The sequence below is a fragment of the Chamaea fasciata genome, unplaced genomic scaffold, assembly GCF_029207755.1.
Source record: "Chamaea fasciata isolate MVZ Bird 193981 ecotype frontalis unplaced genomic scaffold, bChaFas1.0.hap1 SCAF_7, whole genome shotgun sequence".
In the NCBI taxonomy this organism is placed as follows: Eukaryota; Metazoa; Chordata; class Aves; order Passeriformes; family Sylviidae; genus Chamaea; species Chamaea fasciata.
In genome coordinates this window covers 22,058,421-22,077,793 of record NW_027094092.1, presented here as the reverse complement: position 1 = coordinate 22,077,793, position 19,373 = coordinate 22,058,421, and the positions used below count along the sequence as shown (strand labels likewise).

General features: G+C 45.5%; 1 protein-coding gene across 2 annotated transcripts in view; it reads right to left on the bottom strand.

Moving 5' to 3' along the window:
* Positions 1-16,654, bottom strand: part of EXT2 (exostosin glycosyltransferase 2) — a 79,117-nt gene extending 62,463 nt beyond the window's left edge. The window contains exons 1-5 of one of the 2 annotated variants that reach the window (XM_066187890.1): positions 16,573-16,654; positions 15,801-15,911; positions 13,332-13,891; positions 13,069-13,158; positions 8,209-8,325 (exon numbers count right to left, since the gene is read on the bottom strand). In XM_066187890.1, coding sequence (XP_066043987.1) covers positions 8,209-8,325; positions 13,069-13,158; positions 13,332-13,867 — 743 coding nt within the window. In that variant the 5' untranslated portion in view covers positions 13,868-13,891; positions 15,801-15,911; positions 16,573-16,654. The remainder of the gene's footprint in view (positions 1-8,208; positions 8,326-13,068; positions 13,159-13,331; positions 13,892-15,800; positions 15,912-16,572) is intronic. The other variant, XM_066187889.1, reaches the window with a different exon arrangement.
* Between the last annotated feature and the right edge of the window lie 2,719 nt (positions 16,655-19,373).

Genomic DNA, 19,373 nt, shown 5'->3' with positions numbered 1-19,373 from the left:
CACTCAAAATCTAGTTTATCAAATATTGCTACAAAAGAAAGTACACGCCATCTCCCTCCCAAGAAATAACACACTAAAGTAGTGTGATGAAAACGTTTATCCCAAGCAAGCCTGGATTCTTGTGTCCTCATCCCACTCCTGCACAAAGCAGTCGAGGCTGGGAGCCTGTCTCACTAGTAACGCTGACTGGCCACTGGATGGCACTCCGGACACCAGGCTACCCAACACACTTAAAAAAAAAAAGGCAGTTTTGAGAAACGAAATCCCCAACACCTTAACTGAACACAAGACCTATTTCTCTTAGCCAACTGAAAATCAGAAATAGAGTTTAGCTGACTACATCGACATGAGCAATATGACTGCTTCTCTCTTTACAACTGGTTCTATACATGCTGAAGCCTATAATCACATTCATGCTCTCCAGACAGAAAAAACACAGTATGCTTTCACTCTGTGTTGAAATGCAGTAACACTTGAGACCTCCAAACAATCAACTGGGATGCAACCAGATCGCTGGTTGCATCGCTGGCCTGGTCCAGGGGCATCACAAGCAGGGACATAAAGGGTGTGAGCAAAGTAAACCACTGCTGCACAAGTTTGTTTTAATTGACTGCATTATCATACTTGGAGCAGCCAAGAGCAACAGCATGAGCACTGCCCTTACCAGAAAGGACAACTGAACCCAAATACCAATAACGTTTGTGTCCAACAGAGGCTGCACCATTTCAATCAGTTTTCAATTTTGAAAATTCATATTCTCTACAGAACACTGGAAGAAGAAAAGGACCTAAAATTTCTGCATTTGTAAACTTGATCTTCACAATGAGCAGACAGATCATTGATCCCCACTGCCTCTGTCTGCCCATCTTTTAAACCATAACAGAGGTAAGACCTTGTTGCAGTGAAACTTTTTCAGCTGTGTAATTAGAAGATTTATGAAATATCAAAAGAACAGGCTTCCATAACCAGTTAAAGCATGTCTTCCAGACTTCCACCTCCTCTTGTTCTGAAGACATGAAAGGATTAGAGAAGCCACCATTGCAGGGTAGTTAATTTCAATGGCTAATTCCATGCTCTGAGAAAATTAGTACTTTATTTCCTAATTGTCTTGCATTACTTCCAACTACAAGGTTCAGGGAGGGGAGGGTTCTGTTTTTTGTGTTTATGTCTTACTCCATTACTTTATGTCCTGGGTTGAAGTATATTCTATCACCATCTTCATGAACTGTTGAAACCAGGTGAGGCAGTGCTCCCTGCCTCCTCCACTCTGGCTTATCTTCTGTTAATGGGCCATCAGCACCTTTGCTACACAGCTCACAGATAACCCCCTCCTGGACTACCTCCTGTTAATGGGCCCATCAGGCCTTATCACATGACTCACCATCCCATTGTGGGATGCTCCGCCCAGAGGGAGAAACCAAGCATTCCAGCCTGGATATAAGCTGAGACTCTGAACACCAGAGGGGCGCTTACCCACTGGATTCCCAGAGGACCCGAGCTACCAGACCTTTCTACAGGATCACTGCTTCAGGAAGACCCTGCTTCAGGAAGACCACCTCATCTGGACTGCTTCCATCACTACGCTCAGGTTGTATTCTGACTCTGTCAGTGGTCTTTTGTATTATTGCATCGATTTTATTTTACTTTCTTTCCTTTTTTTTTTCCTATTAAATTGTATCTCTGACTTGGAGCCTCTCATTTGTTTTGTCTTCAAACTACTACATTTTTGGCGCCCAACGTGGGGCACAAGGCACTGAGAAAAGTCAGAATTACAATTTTGTATTGAAAAAGACACCTGTTCACTATGATGCTCAACATGCTTACATGTGTCTTGTATCTATCTCTCTATATTTTTCCACAACTGGGGTACTATCTGCCAGTCTTAATGCTCCTGCGTAGACCAGGGTATGGTACTAAAATTGCTTTAGTAGTCTATTATGTCCATTGCTTGATAAACTCTGAGGCAATGAACATTATTCAGAATATACACCCACTTTTGTTTTCTTGTTCTGGTCTAGGATGCTACATCTGGGGCCTCAACAATCTCACCCAGCCCCTGTGGGGAGGGGTGAAGAATGATTTTTTCCAGCTTTTCAGGCATGACACAGCAGTTTTTGAAAATATGGAATACCCTCTGGATGCCAAGGACAGCATGATGTTGTTGTTAGTCCTGCTTTGTCTTCTCTGCACGGCCCGCACCATGCTTAGAATCAAAACACTACATGGTGTGATACAGCGTGTTCTGAAGGAAGAGGAAGAGGGAAAAAGAAGCAGAGCAACAATATCAGTGTCTACACAGAGTGTCACAGAGGTGAAAGGAACCAAAGGCAAGGCAACAGTGTCCTCATCTACACAGACCGTCACAGAGGAGAAAGGGACTAAGGGTGCCATCAGCATCTCCACACAAACCATCACCGAACCGGAACAGCCTAAACCAGTAGCAGTTGCCCCCGTTCAGAAGAAGAAATCAAGGACCAAATCAGTCCGCATAGTGACTGATGAGGGTGCAGCAGGACCTTCACAATCAGCAGAAGAGACAGAGCCAGAAATCATCACTCGCTCTCTATCTCTGGGTGAGCTGCGTGACCTGCGAAGGGAATTCACCCGCCAGACCAACGAGTCCATCCTGACCTGGCTGCTCCGCATCTGGGACGCTGCAGCCAATGACACCATTCTGGATGGAAGTGAGGCCAGGCAACTGGGATCGTTGTCCCAGGATGTGGTCATTGACCAGGGGATTGGGAAAAGCCAAGAACCTCTCAGCCTCTGGCAGCGACTGCTAACAAGTGTGAAGGATAGATACCTTTGTAAAGAAGACCTCCAAGTGCACCAAGGAAAATGGAACACAATAGAACAAGGTATCCGATGCCTGAGGGAATTGGCTGTGTTGGAAATCATTTTTTCAGAAGATGAGAGATTTCCTAAAAACCCAGATGGTGTCCAGTGCACATCACGGATGTGGTTGAGATTTGCACGGCTTGGATCCGAGATGTACTCACGTTACCTGGCAACACTGCAATGGAGGGAAGGTGAGGACAGGGTAGGTGTCTTGGCTAATAAACTAAGAATTTACGAGGACAGTGTCACTGCTCCAGTTCGTACCCATGTCTCGTCTGTGGAAACAAGACTGGCTGAGCAAGTCCGGAACTTGATTGAAGAAGGCCATCAGAAACTGAAAAAAGAACTTAAGGAAGAAATTTACCATATCCAGCCAGAGCCAATGAGAGTCTCTGCCATTAGGAGCAGGCGTTCCCCAGCCAGGGAGAGAGGATACACACCACGAGGTAACCTCTGGTCTTTTCTTCGGGAGCATGGAGAAGACATGAGGAAGTGGGATGGAAAACCCACCTCCTCCTTAGCAGCCCGGGTACGTGAACTGAAAAGAGAAACACCTACCACAAAGAGCCCATCTAGAATCAATGTTGCTCCGGTCTCTCATGCACAGAACTCCAGACGGTACAGGAATGATGATATGACTGATCCTCTTGAAGGAACCTCAGAAACATATTTACAAGAAGAGAGCAATGTATGCCATGACCAGGAATAGGGGGGCCCTGCCTCTAGCCAGGTAGAGGAAAGGGACAATCGGATCTACTGGACTGTGTGGATTCGATGGCCTGGAACATCTGACCCACAAAGATATACGGCTCTGGTTGATACCGGTGCTCAGTGTACTCTGATGCCATCAAGGTATGTGGGAGCGGAACCCATTTCCATTTCTGGGGTGACAGGAGGATCCCAGGAGCTGACTGTACTGGAAGCTGAAGTAAGTCTAACTGGGAAAGAATGGCAGAAACACCCCATTGTGACTGGTCCAGAGGCCCCATGCATTTTGGGCATAGACTATCTCAGAAATGGGTATTTCAAAGACCCAAAAGGATACCGCTGGGTTTTTGGCATAGCTGCTCTAGAGACAGAAGGCATCAGACAACTGAGTACCTTGCCTGGACTCTCAGACGACCCCTCTGCTGTGGGACTACTGAAAGTTGAAGAACAACAGGTGCCGATCGCCCGAGCAACAGTGCACCGTCGGCAATATCGCACCGACAGAGATTCTGTGGTCCCCATCCATAAGATGATTCGTGAGCTGGAAAGCCAAGGGGTGGTAAGCAAGGCTCGTTCACCCTTTAATAGCCCTATATGGCCCGTGTGTAAGTCCAGCGGAGAATGGAGACTGACAGTGGATTACCGTGGCCTGAATGAAGTCACACCACCACTGAGCGCTGCCGTACCAGACATGTTGGAGCTTCAGTATGAGCTGGAATCCAAGGCAGCAAAATGGTATGCGACCATTGATATTGCAAATGCCTTTTTCTCCATCCCTCTGGCAGCAGAATGCAGGCCTCAGTTTGCCTTCACCTGGAGGGGCGTGCAGTACACCTGGAACCGACTGCCCCAGGGGTGGAAGCACAGTCCCACCATTTGCCATGGACTGATCCAGGCTGCACTGGAAAAGGGTGAGGCTCCAGAACACCTGCAATACATTGACGACATTATCGTGTGGGGAAACACTGCAACAGAAGTCTTTGAGAAGGGAGAGAAGATCGTTCAGATTCTCCTGAAGGCCGGCTTCGCCATCAAGAGGAGCAAAGTCAAGGGACCTGCTCGAGAGATCCAGTTTCTGGGAGTGAAGTGGCAAGATGGACGGCGTCAGATTCCCACCGAAGTCATCAATAAGATCACTGCAATGTCTCCAACGACCAACAAGAAGGAAACACAAGCTTTCCTAGGTGCCATAGGCTTCTGGAGGATGCACATTCCCGAGTATAGCCAAATCGTGGGCCCTCTCTACCTGGTTACCCGCAAGAAGAACGACTTCCACTGGGGCCCAGAACAGCAGCAAGCTTTCGCCCAGATCAAGCAGGAAATCGCTCATGCGGTAGCCCTTGGCCCAGTCAGGACGGGATCAGAAGTGAAGAATGTGCTTTACTCTGCAGCCGGGAGCCACGGTCTGTCATGGAGCCTTTGGCAGAAGGTGCCGGGTGAGACTCGGGGACGACCACTGGGATTCTGGAGCCGAAGCTACAGAGGATCCGAAGCCAACTACACTCCCACAGAGAAGGAAATCTTAGCCGCCTATGAAGGAGTCCAAGCTGCCTCAGAGGTGATTGGTACTGAAGCACAGCTGCTTCTGGCACCTCGACTACCGGTGCTGGGGTGGATGTTCAAGGGAAAGGTTCCTTCCACACATCACGCCACCGACACCACGTGGAGCAAATGGATCGCCCTGATCACGCAGCGCGCCCGTATTGGAAACCTGAATCGCCCTGGGATTCTGGAAATTATAACAAACTGGCCTGAAGGTGAGACCTTTGGATTATCCTCTGAAGAAGAGGAGGAGCAAGTGACACGGGCCGAGGAAGCCCCACCATATAACGAGCTACCAGAGAGTGAGAGACGATATGCCCTTTTCACCGACGGTTCCTGCCGAATTGTAGGTACTAACCGGAAGTGGAAAGCTGCTGTATGGAGCCCCACACGACGAGTTGCACAAGCTACCGAGGGAGAAGGTGGATGGAGTCAGGTCGCAGAGCTTAAAGCTGTCCAGCTGGCTTTGGATATTGCTGAACGAGAGAAGTGGCCAAGGCTCTATCTCTACACTGACTCATGGATGGTAGCTAATGCTCTGTGGGGATGGCTGGACCGCTGGAGAAAGGCCAACTGGCAGCGCAGAGGGAAACCCATCTGGGCTGCTGAGATTTGGCAGGACATCGCCACCCGAGTAGAAAGGCTGACCGTGAAGGTTCGACACGTGGATGCGCACGTACCCAAGAGTCGGGCTAATGAAGAACATCACAACAACAAGCAGGTGGATCGAGCTGCCAAGGTGAAAGTATCTCAGGTTGATCTAGACTGGCAGCACAAAGGAGAATTATTCCTAGCTCGTTGGGCTCATGATGCCTCTGGTCATCAAGGGAGAGATGCAACATATCGATGGGCTCGTGACCGAGGGGTGGACATTACTATGGACAGCATCTCCCAGGCTATCCATGACTGCGAGACCTGTGCTGCGATCAAACAGGCCAAGCGAGTGAAGCCTCTGTGGTATGGCGGACGATGGTCAAAGTATAGGTATGGGGAAGCCTGGCAAATTGACTACATCACCCTTCCCCAAACCCGCCAAGGCAAGCGCTACGTGCTCACCATGGTGGAAGCAACCACTGGATGGCTGGAGACCTACCCTGTGCCTCATGCTACTGCCCGGAACACCATCTTGGGCCTGGAAAAGCAGGTCCTGTGGAGACATGGCACCCCTGAGAGAATTGAGTCAGACAACGGGACTCATTTCAAGAATGGCCTCATAAGCACTTGGGCCACAGAACACGGAATCGAATGGATATACCATATCCCATACCATGCACCAGCTGCTGGGAAGGTGGAACGCTGCAATGGACTGCTTAAAACTACCCTTAAGGCACTTGGTGGAGGGACCTTCAAAAATTGGGAACAGAACTTAGCGAAGGCCACCTGGATGGTCAATACCCGAGGGTCCATCAATCGAGCTGGTCCTGCCCAGTCTGAATCCTTGCATACAGTGGATGGAGATAGGGTCCCTGTGGTACACATGAGAGGTATGTTAGGAAAGACTGTTTGGATTAATCCCACCTCGGGCAAGGGCAAACCCATCCGTGGGGTTGTCTTTGCACAAGGACCTGGTTACACTTGGTGGGTGATGCAAAAGGATGGGGACATCCACTGTGTACCACAAGGAGACCTTATTTTAAGTGAGAACTGTGTGTAGGATTTCATTATATATATATGTGTGTGTGTGTGTAGTTTAAGGAAGGTATTGATTTGGGATGATGTAGATGGTAATAGAATAAGGGGTGGATAATGTCCTGAGTTGAAGTATATTCTATCACCATCTTCATGAACTGTTGAAACCAGGTGAGGCAGTGCTCCCTGCCTCCTCCACTCTGGCTTATCTTCTGTTAATGGGCCATCAGCACCTTTGCTACACAGCTCACAGATAACCCCCTCCTGGACTACCTCCTGTTAATGGGCCCATCAGGCCTTCTCACATGACTCACCATCCCATTGTGGGATGCTCCGCCCAGAGGGAGAAACCAAGCATTCCAGCCTGGATATAAGCTGAGACTCTGAACACCAGAGGGGCGCTTACCCACTGGATTCCCAGAGGACCCGAGCTACCAGACCTTTCTACAGGATCACTGCTTCAGGAAGACCCTGCTTCAGGAAGACCACCTCATCTGGACTGCTTCCATCACTACGCTCAGGTTGTATTCTGACTCTGTCAGTGGTCTTTTGTATTATTGCATCGATTTTATTTTACTTTCTTTCCTTTTTTTTTTCCTATTAAATTGTATCTCTGACTTGGAGCCTCTCATTTGTTTTGCCTTCAAACTACTACACTTTAAAAAAAGAAACAGACAAAATCAGTATTCTAAGCTCCGGGCGTATGTATTCCCATAATCACACATAAAAGTTTTCATCCTTCTTTTTCATGAGCTTAATGACAGGTCAGGTGCAAATGGTGAGTGTTACATCAGGCTGGCAACCTGTCACAGTGGGGCTACTCAGGGCTCCAGCTTAGCCCCTGAGCTCTTCCTCCACATTTTCATAAACAACTTGGATACAGGACTGGAGGGGATACTAAGGATGTTTGCCAACAGCAAAACATTGTGAGGAGCTGCTGGCTCCCTTGAAGGCAGAGAAGACCTGCAAAGAGATCTCAACAAATCAAAGGGCTGGGCAATCACCAACAGTATGAAGTTTAACAAAGACAAGTGCCAGGTTGTACCTGGGACAGGGCAAACCTGGATGTATGGACAGACTGGGAAACAAGAGGGTGGAGAGCAGCCCTGTGGAAAGAGGCCTGGCAAGCTGAATGTGAGTCAGCAGTGCCCTGGCAGCCAGGAGGGGCAACCCTGTCCTGGGGTGCATCAGGCAGCTGGTCAAAGGAAGGGACTGTCCCACTCTGAGTCCTCTGAACAGTTCTGGGCATCACAATATAAGAAAAGTACAAAGCTAGTCAAAGGAGCAGTTGACAATTGAACCAAGACCACTGGCACTGGACCCATCAGCATTGAAAGCATCGTCTATTTTAATAGCAAGAGCTGTTAAAAACAACTCTTACAAAATTGACCAAGCTCACCACAAAGTTAGTAGCTATATTTATATTTCATAATCATCATTACAAAATACGATATTGAATATACTTTGCCCAATTCATGGGAATTACTTTACCCTGGTCCTCTTTCTGGCAGATCTATTTCTCCTGACAATGGGCTGTAAACAGGAATACTGACATCGTAGCCTTGCCGGTAAGTCCAAGTGGAGAAGCCTCCACCAGCCAACAGAGCTCTGGAAAACACAAAAAAGTAAGTTTAAACTGAGAATGTGTAACATTCAAACTCCAGCAATTCACTGATTGTCATTACCAGAACAAGAAGACACATGCTCGGAGGTAAGCTTTCCCTCAGCATTTGTCAGTGGCACATTTTCATGTTGGTTTCAGGTTGACTTTAGTTTTTGTGATCTTGGTTTACTGCTAAATTGGACCTAGTTACCAACAGAGTGCTTACAATTGTGTATGATCACTGAGGAATGGACCATTTTTGCATTAATATAGGGAAATCTAATGTATTGCTGTCATTGTTGCAATTTGCAAGCTTACATATCCTAAGACTATTTTAATGTGAAGAAATGCATTCTGAATTATTTATACTAGTTAAGATATTCCTTGATGCCTATACTAAAAATTAGGTATAACACAACTTTCAAAGTGTTTGAGACAAGCTATATTTCAGATACAAATCACAGTACAGTAACAGTATTTTAGCACCTTACAGTGACTTTAGACTTCTCAGGATGGAAAATAAAATAGTTATTTGCAACTGTATTTTCAAAGTTATCACACTTGTGAAATTTATTTCATTTTTATATTACACAAAAATTCTATAAACAGAAAACATGAGAACAAGAAATCTGTATGCCATGACACTAAGTTCCAACAATAGAGGTTTGCTTGGGACACTATATGCTAGAGAGCATGGGAATAATCAAGGACTGATAAACTAAAATGCAATCCAACCTTCCAAGAGGATGAGCTGCAATTGTGCCTTTTGCTAGATAGGGACAACACGGAAGTGCTTTAAGCAACAGGCGAGAACAATGTGTATAGAAGAAAGCAGTATATCATATAAAATTCCAGACAGAGAAGGGTTTGCTACAATCTCCTATCACAAATCAAGCCTCTTTGAAATATCCTAGTAGAGGACAACAGTTTTTCCTTTGTCATTTCATGTCCAGTGACCAGGCGGCATCAGGAACACATCATCCTAGTTCCAAAAGAAGCTCAGATTCAGCATCTTTTGTGGGACATCTCAAAGAGTTGATCATACTTTCAGTCCTTTGTCACTGAACAGGAGGCTGAGCTATACTTTTAGTTGCTTCTTGGATACTGGTTCTGCTTAAGGTACCATATTTCTCAATTCCAGTTTGTCTCCTCTGTGGAAAGGAGCAGGACACAAATACATTACTAGACAAGGCATTAAAAGGATCCTGAGGAGCTGTACCCATTATTGCAGTTATTATTACAGTAGAAAGCCTTACTGTCACAGTTCAGATCAGAGCAGGCACAGGTCTTATCAGTAATCACAACACACACAGGAACAAAAAGTCAGCACAAGACTGGAAGAGGCACCAACAGTCTATTAGCTAATACTGTTGTTTTCAGATACCACTGAATGAAATCCTTGGTAGGGTGTTTGGAGAAGCAGTCCTCCACAAATGTTAGACAACAGATTATCATTATACCGAATTATCACCCGAGATTTTTCCCATCAGAACAAGACACTCAGGATGAACACCAGTATGTTGTGCCTGTACTAATCCCCATCAGATGTTCCACAGGATACTTCACTTCCTGCTCTGACCTGCAGCACAACTGTTGAGTGTTCAAACACCATGATCACACTTTCCCATAAATGTAACTCTTTATTCAGAACACAGACTATGATAGGAGCAAAAATCAACCTGAGAACCAGATGATAAATTAAGTACATACTGAGTTTGGAAATTATGTCCCAAATAATTTCTAATTCCTTTCCAATGTCCCCTGACCCCTTGCTTTTGGTGACATGTACAACACTGCTATGACCAGGTCTCACTGTTGAAGCTGCCTGTTCTATGTCTTATCCATATTAATTCAGTTACAAGAACAGAGAAAAAAAATTGTCTTGGGTGTTATTGTTCTTGCACTTTATATTGCCCTTCTCTTTTTTTACAGTCCTCCCCCCCCCAAGACTGGGAAACCAGAACCAGATTGTTTTAATAGGATCCAGTGAAAACACGACAGCACCTCATCAGCCTTGAGAAAGCAGGTGTGTGTCATGCAGATTTTTACCTAAATAAACCCACAGGGAACCAACACCAGTTAAGTAACTCCACTTGGATTTTCATTGCACAGTGCATTAAAAGAGTAGGAATATTAACTCCTAATGTACTCAAGACAAAAAAATCTTTAAATTGTACTGATCGGCAAGGAATGACTGTCCCTGAGCAACTTTTCACCACTTTTCAAATATTGATCCTTCTTTCTCTCCATGAAGTGCTCCAGCTGGCCTGTACTCTAAGTGTTTCTGTCCAACTGCCATCTGCAGCAGCTTTCTGCCAAACTTCACAAGTCACTGAACTCAATTCACGGACTGAAACAGAAATAAATAAAAAGTATCTTAGTTCATAAATTCAATTCCACAGCACCAGAATAGCTTTGCAAAAGAAATCCTTTCAACCTCATCATTGTACCAAATCCAACAGCACTAATTAACAGATAATATAGAGCTTATCTTTTAAGTTTTATGGCAGGAGATTACATATGTTATGGCAGCTAATACTAGCAATATAACCTCTATGCCCACAAGGCATATTTTCACCTTTGAAATTATGGAATAAAGCACTTTTACACTGTCTTTGGAAATTGGATTTAAAGATTTAATAAACAAACACCCCTTAGTGAAGTACCTTAGCCAAGACCTTTTACAGCTGTAAAATTATTACATAACTGAACTCCCCCCTGTGTATAAGGTCTTACTTTACCTGGATCAATATTCAGCAGCAAATTAATAGAACACAAGTCTAATAAACTTCAGGATCCACTACAGTTCAACTGTGTGTGATCTCTCAGACGTTTTGACTGTAGAAGGCAGGCCATACTCCCTGTGCAAACTTCACAGATACTACCTGTGTATTTCACAAGTGATCCACAAACTCCCACGAATGTAGTCCTTCTGGATTTGTCATGGTACAGTTCAGACAAGTCATTCAAAACCAACTAACTCTTCCAGAATGCCTTTATTTTGGCCAGCAGCTTCTCACCCTGTGATGCTACAAACAGCTCTTTCACACTTAGTTAACTACCCAATCCTAACACCTTTAGACATTCTCAAATTAACAAAACACACCCATGTTGCTTGTTCTGAACTAAGAATTCCTAAGGTCTCCAAAATCATACTGAAAGTTCACACTGCATCACTCAGGCTTCTCCAGGACTACGGCCACACTACCAACTCTTTTCACAGGCCACTTGTCTTCACACCTGTGGCCTGTAGAATAGGTTCTATACATCAAACAGTCCAACTGCTGACTGTCTACAAAAAGGAAGTTCCATTTTTTTTCCATCCCAAGCACTGTTATTGCCTGACTTATGTATTACAGCTCGTGATCATACAGCTGTGGACTGAGTCAAGTTGGCAAACTACAGCAGCTGAATGCCAAAAAAGACTTAAGTTTTTTACTTAAATTACTCAGTTTTCCACGTTAGCATGACAAATACTTAGGAGAAACACCTACCAAAATAATTGGTTTCCTGCCTGCTAAGCCAAGGCATGCAAGGCCAAATGTAAAAGGAGATTTGAGATTAAAAAGTAAAAATAAAAGTTCTGCAGCATACCTACATTCAGTTAATAAATTCACTTATTTGACAGACTCATGTATCCATAAACATGCAGCCCCTTCCATTGTCACATGAAAATTCTCCTTAAATATAAATCTAAGATAACAAATGCAAGTATTTACTAGCAGATTAACAGACTTGCTTACACGAGACTGATGCAGGACTGCCCTCTCCAGGCCAACCCACACATACAACATGTTTCATACAGAGAAGGAAAAAACTAAAGCCTTACTTCACAGTGATGTTAATTACAATGAGACAATTTACTCTTAAAACATGTGCAGAAAAAAAAATCTGTTCTGGTACTGGAGGATGTTTTAAATTGTTTTTGCTGCAAAGAAACCGAGATACACTTCACAGACAATCATCTTAGCAAAAATCCCATGTCTTAGGCAAGATTTTAACATTTGGCAGAAGGAAGTTAACTTTGACCTCCAAGAGAAGCACCGGTTACAATGGACCTAACTCAGCAGAACTAAGCACACACAGGCTGACATATTAGAAACATCGTCAGTAACAGTATCACCTTCCTCTTATTCCAGTTTCCTTTGCCTTACAACCTCTCTTCCAAAACTAAACTATCCTGCAAGTGAAAATTGAGCTCAAAACATAAGCCTTTAAAGTTCCTGGCAAATATTTTTAAAGCACACTTGCCAGAGAATAACTAAGAGCATTCATCCAATAACTAATATAGTCTAATTATTAAGATAGCAAAAACTATTGAAATTCAGCATAGTTTTGTCAAGCAGAGCAGCTGCTTTAAAATGCCCCTGAAGCACCTGACTTCTATTAGAAAGCTGCTGCTACAATCATCTTTGAATTTCTAATTTGCATCAAATGGGACATTCTGTAAATAATCAGTTACACACCAGATCAAAATTCTCCAACCTTACAGCAAGTCCAAGAGTTAAAAGCAAACTGTCAGTCACATTCCTTATAAAATTAAGGATGGGGCTAAACTATCAGATTTCAAAAGTAAACACTTCTTCTACGCAAGGCTTTACTTTCCTTTTTTGAGAGGCAAGCAAGTCACAGGCTAGCTTTGTAAACGTTAAGGAGCACATCCTTTGCTATCAATTGCCCTTCTGAGCTTGTTGCTTCTCCACTGGCATTTAAACCCAGATCTGTCCACCACACAGCACAACACATACCTATCTCTGGGAACATCTAGGGCAGTGTTATAATCTGGTGGTCCTCCAGGCAGCATATTGAAGAGCAAATGATTTGTGCCTCGATCCCACCTAGAGCAAAAGAAGAAACAAACTGCAATTAGGAAGGTGTTCGCTACATATAGACAAGTCCTGTCAAAACCTAATGGCTGGCATTAACTTACTGCATTCTCCCCTCCCACACTTGCCTTGCCTTTCTTCACTTTGTGCTCTTTACATTCACACACTGAAGTTTCAGCACATACCTGGATAGCTGTGCCAAAGCCTGAGCTGTCTCCTTGATACGGAGGGCGTTCTGATTGAGGACATCTATGGATGGCACAAAAAGGCAGGCCCGGTTGACATCGTCTGTGTAGAATTCACTGTCAGAGATGGCCGTCAGCAGCTCGTTGTATTCCCTGGAAATGGTGTTGCTCACCAACGTCCCATATTCATCCACATACTTTTTCAGTGAGTAGATGTACACTTTGATTTTGTTCTTGGGATTGAAGCCACATCTGTAGACATCGAAGCAGGTGTGCATCCTGCAGCTGAGGTCTCCTCGCTCAGGAATGGGGCTATCAGCAGGAAGCTTGACCACAGGCACATCATGGACGCTGCGTTTTTCAACGGTCCAGTCACTGGATGATTCAATGGAGTGAGGCCAGAACTGGAACATTCCTGTGGCAATTAGGCCAAGCAGAACTATGGAAAAGAGAGTGATGTAATAGATGCGATGCTTCGTTTTCATCCTTGGGATGAGGGCCGGACCCCGGGTATTATATTTGGACGAGGCACACATAATGGAATCAATTATCTCTTGTCGCTACAAAATAGAGAGAGAGGTTTTAGGATGAACTCTAGAAGAGATACATAGTTATCACAATGCAGAGAAACAAGCAGTTACTGCTTTCAGGGAAGGGTCTTTGCCTCAGCTGATTGTAGTAGGCTTTCTTCAGATGCTCGTGAGTGGCTCATCCTGCCACCAGAAGGCAGGATGCCAATCGGGACTGCCACTTGGCAAGCACCAACCGAGGCTGATCTGCTGGGTCTGGCTGGAATGAAATGATGTGGGCCAATTAACAACCACAAGCCAGAAAAAGGCACAGCTTGGGCAGAAGGAGGGAGAGGAAATCCCAGACACGGCAGAAGTGGTGGGGTCTCATAGGTCCCACTGCGCCTACAAGAAAGTGTATTCAGAGGGAATGCTAACAAAAAACCCAAAATGCTTATCTACAGAAGAGAAACAACCCAGATACCAGCAAAGGCCTTATAACAGCGTCACACAAAACTTAGGACCATGATACTGTTTCTAAGGTAAAGGTACTTCCAAATTTTCATAGGAGCCCCACCACTGTTGGGGAAGATGAATCAGGGAGATCTTATAAATATGATTGTTTAGCAAAAGATTCTGAAAATATGAAACCTATAATCGAAATAGAAATGGAAGCTTACTTTGAGTTGTAGGATACCAAGTCTTACTTACTATTTAACCTGAAAACAATAGCCTAGCCAGCTGAAGGAGAATCCCTTTTGATTGAACAATACCTTTCTGCTGGCTAAGGGATCCAAAGGTCAATGTAGCAAAACAGAAAAGTCTAAAGAGTAGTTTTTAGAGTTTTAAATATAACAATGTATGGTAATGCAGTAGTTCTTACAGGCTATACGTAGATTCTATATGATTTTATGTCTTGTATTGGTTGGTCACTGTAAATTAGAATATCCATCACAAAAAGAGATATAATGCATTGTAACAAAGACCTCGCTCTCTTACTTCTACCTCTCTTAGCTCTTACTTGTACCTCTCTTAGCTCTTAGTTCTTCCTCTCAATTCCTTGCTCTTCGCTCTGCTCTTACCTCTTCCCCCCGCTCTCTGACCCCTGCCACCTGGCTCCCTTCTCTCTTAACTCATACCCCCTTGCTCTTCCTCTCGCTCTCTCTGGGACTTCCCTTCAGCCGATGCAGGTGGCTGAAGGCAAGGCCCTTTTTACCCACGACCCTTGCAATAAAACCACGTATTCTAGAATATCTCAGGTCAGCAGAATTCCTACTCCCTGCCGTCCGCGGATGATTCTACATACCACATCTGATTAGAACGATGGAAAACTACTTCTAGCAAGAAAAAGGACTTAATTTGTCATCTTTGTCATCTTTTATGCCTTGTAGGGCATAAAAGTGTTCTACAAGCTGCCATTGCAGCCAAATTGAGAAAAGCGTTTAAATAGTTCACTATAGCCTGAACTACAGTTGAAATGAAAAAACTATAAAGTATCACAAACTATCATCTTTGATATTTCTTACAAGCTCCTACACACAGAAATGTGGTTGCTGCAAAAGACAATTTACACTAACTACAGACTGAAAATCTGGCAAGCAACAACTTGCTTAGGTTTTCAACTAAAACTTTCATAACAAATAAATTCAACCTGAACTCTCCATAATGAGAGCTTTTTAAGAGCAGAAAGCACATTTTCCAGAAAAAGAATGTGAACAGTATAATTATATGTTTTTCTTTAGGACAAATGTGATGTTTTCTTGCTTTGTGAGCTAGAATGAAAGTCTGACATATCAACTGTCCAGTAGACAACAAATATGAATAAAAGAAGTACCAATGAGTGAAAGAAGCATTAATTTCATTATTAATCAAATGGTGTAACAAATCGAATTATGTTCATTTTGTGTTCTTAACAAAAGACTGGGATGAGGTGGCTAATGCATGACTTGACTGTACTTACACACAGTAGCACTAAAATAATCTCAGATGCTAATAAACATTCCACTTTTAACGGCTCTTCTCATCACTTTAGGTCCACAATCTGATTCTGGAGGAAGCTTCTAAAAAGTTCCTGTACAAGGCAATACATGTCATGCTGTTATCAGGACAGAAGCCAGAATACTACATTACTATCAGCTTTACAACTGAAAACTTTCCATGTTTCCGTCTGTTAACCACGTCTTTTATTCCTCCTTCCTGACATAGCACCAGAACCAGCTATGTGATGACAAAGGTTGCATTCTGCAGAGAGCATTTTAGTAACTCGGCAAATCTGTCCAGACCCGAGCCCGGCTGGAAGAACCCTCAATGAAATGTACCTCTCCATCCACGGTCACGTTCTCTCTTACACTGCACGCAATCCACTTGGGCAACTGCAAGAACGGGACAAGGAGTACTCGCACTTGGAGTATTGGAGGTAACGGGAGCAAGACGCAGCGGACAGAGAGGTGGCAACACCATTACAGGGCGCAAAGGCCGAGGGACGGGAAGGGACGGGACGGGAAGGGACGGGAAGGGACGGGACGGGACGGGACGGGACGGGAAGGGAAGGGACGGGACGGGACGGGACGGGACGGGCCGAGCCGGGCCGGGCCGCCTTCCGAGAGACGCGGCGTGCGGGCGGGCCCAAGCCAGCCCGGAACCCGGCCGGCAGGACCCGGGCCGCCGGGCCGCCGCCCCGCCGCGGCTCCCGCCCACCCTCCGGGACCGGGCGGGCCGCCGCCCGCACTCACCTCTGCCCGCAGTCGCCGGGGCCGCCCGGCCGCGCCCCGCCTGCCCCGGCCGCTCCGCGCGGGGCCCGCCCGCACCGCCGCCCCCGGCCCGGCCCGGCCCGGCCGGTGCGCACGCGCGGCCGCCGGCCCCAGCGCCCCCCCGCGGCCGGAGGAAGGGCGTGCAGCGGGGGCCTCCCCCGGCGGGGTTGGGAGCTTCTCCCGTCGGAACGGGCACGGGCACCGGTCAGCCTTCATCTGCCTGTGCAAAATCTGTGCCGATGAACCTTCGACACCCTGGTGCACAACACATTTGCATTCTTGGCTCGCTTTGCTCCAGTCCTGTGTACCTTTCCAAACCTGTACTGGGCTGTCTCATTGACCGAGGACCTCTGGGTCATGTGTCACTTTCTGCTGGATCACACTACTTCAGTGAGGAGATATCCCAAATCTACACCTTCCCCAAACCCTTCACAAAAGTAACTGGAAGTATCTCCTTCTAAGAGGAGAAGGACAAATTTGTTGCACAAAACTCCAGCCATGTGGGCATCAGAGATGTTAGTTTCGTTCCCAGAAATGGGTGCTGACTTGGTCTATAGGCCAAATAAAAGCCAAAAAAAACCCCAAACAAACAAACAAAAAAACAAAAACAAACAAACCCCCCCCCCAAAAAAAAAAAAAATCACCGCTCAAGCAGATCTACTTCCAACATCGTTTCCAAAGGCAGGGACATATTGCACCAGACCAGTTTGCTCAAAGCCCCTCCAACCTGGCCTTGAACACTTCCACAGATGGCACATTCCCAATTTCTCTGGCTACCTGTGCCTCACCCCTCTCACAGTGAAGAATTTCTTGGCTGTGTCTGATCTAAACCCTCTTTCAGTTTAAAGCCATTCTCCCTTAATCTATCACTACACACCTTTGTAAAAAATCCCTCTCCAGCTTTCTTGTAGGCTACCCTTAGGCTGCTCTGAGGTCCCCCCAGAGCATTCTCTTGTCCGGCTGAACAATCCCGAAATGCTGCAGCTGAACTACACACAGGGCAATGGCGCATGAGACATTCCACAGTGTCAGTGTGGTGTCCCTGCACGTGACACCATGTTCTTTATCCTCCTCTGCTCTCTGAGCTGAAATAGCAGACTGACTACATTCAGTGCCACCGAGGTGGAAACGGGGCTGACTTTGTATCTCTCTCCTGTAAACAATTTTCAGCTGTTAGGACTGTAACTGTTTCAACTGTTACCGTTTAACCAATAAAGTTTTCAAAAATTACGTCCTGTCTCAAAAAGTTCTCCTTTCCGCTTTTTCTCCTGCAGCCCCTTCAGCCACCTGATCTCTGAACCAGAAGCATTTCCAGTCTTTCTGCCCCCTGGGATGCGATGCAGGCCAGCTCTATCTCGTAATCCTTGGTGGTTTAAAAGACTCTTACCACGTGTATTTCATAACAGTGTCAAGGGAAATGTATTTTTCTTCTTTTCAATTTTTCTTGTCGTCATTTTTATAGATTTGTATCTTACGTACAATGGTGACATGATGGTGTACTATCCTATAATGTGTGTTTGTGAAAGGATGGGGGTTGCACATATCCCTGCTCTAAGCCTCTAAACTGAATCTCTCTTTCACACACACTGAGTACAGTGTCCTTAAACAGCCTTGACTGTCAGCAATAGATTAGTTCTCTTTCACTTCACCTGCCCTTGGGAAAACTGCTTGCTGCAAAGCCATCCACAGGCACGCACAGAGACAGCTCGGTACTCCCACAAAAAAGGCAAAACGCTGTCACTGCAGTGCTTTCCCCTCTTTCTTTCAATTTCTCCCCACACACGTGGCATTGCAGGTGATGTAGCACACTCCTCAGACTCACTGTTACCTTCTTCATCTTGTCTGTGACATTCAAACCAACAACAGACAGCACTCACAGATCTTAAGGCATCGTTCTGAGCACCGGTACTGGCTTTTTCCTCAGGTACTGGCTTGTTCCTCTTGGCAAATACAAGCTACCGGGGCTTGTTAGTGCACATAACGTTTCTGGGCATAACCCATCAGCTTCCAACTGCTGCAAGCTGCCCCATTCATAAATCAGAGGCAGGAATACTCCTTCAGGAGGATGGTTGGACCGTGTCTGATTTTTGTGAATTGGAAGGCGCCCCATTCATGTGTTGGGGCTGCTCGGATGAGCACTGGATCCCTGCAGTTATGGGATTCGCCAGCATGAGCAGTGCCTGGATGTGCCTGAGCCAAGGAGAGGGGTTCCCAGCCTTGTCGCATGACAGAGACACTGGTTGCTCCACGTGCAGCAGCGGGGAGGAGGGGTGGGGGTCACCGAGCGCAGCCTGCGCCAGCCCATGCAGTGCCCGCAGGCGCTTCCTCTGCCTTCCTGCTCTGCCAGGGAGAAGAAAGTGCATCGAAACAATTGTAGCTGAAATTTTCACGGAGACCTGATGATGCTTTTATCCCTGTAGGAAAACTTGAAGATCAGTGCAATTTTATTAAAAGCTAATATTAAACAAGTGCAAGAGGCATCAGCTATTTTATTTCAAAATGTAACAAGAAAAATGGAGGATGTAGTCTGTCTTGATAGAGATTTCCCTGAAACCACATCAGGGAGCCTGTTTATATTCTAGTGATGTAGCTAAGCCAGACAAGTCTGCGGCACAGCATCTATTTTTAGACTCCAGGTTGCCATTTATAGCTTGTGAAAGTATTCATCAGCATCTGGATAACCAGCTATCAATTTTTATAAATGCACAGGAGAAATCAGATATTTCACATCTCTTTGCTATGCCCTTTTATGTCCTGCCTTATGTGGCTCTTTGAGAGTCATT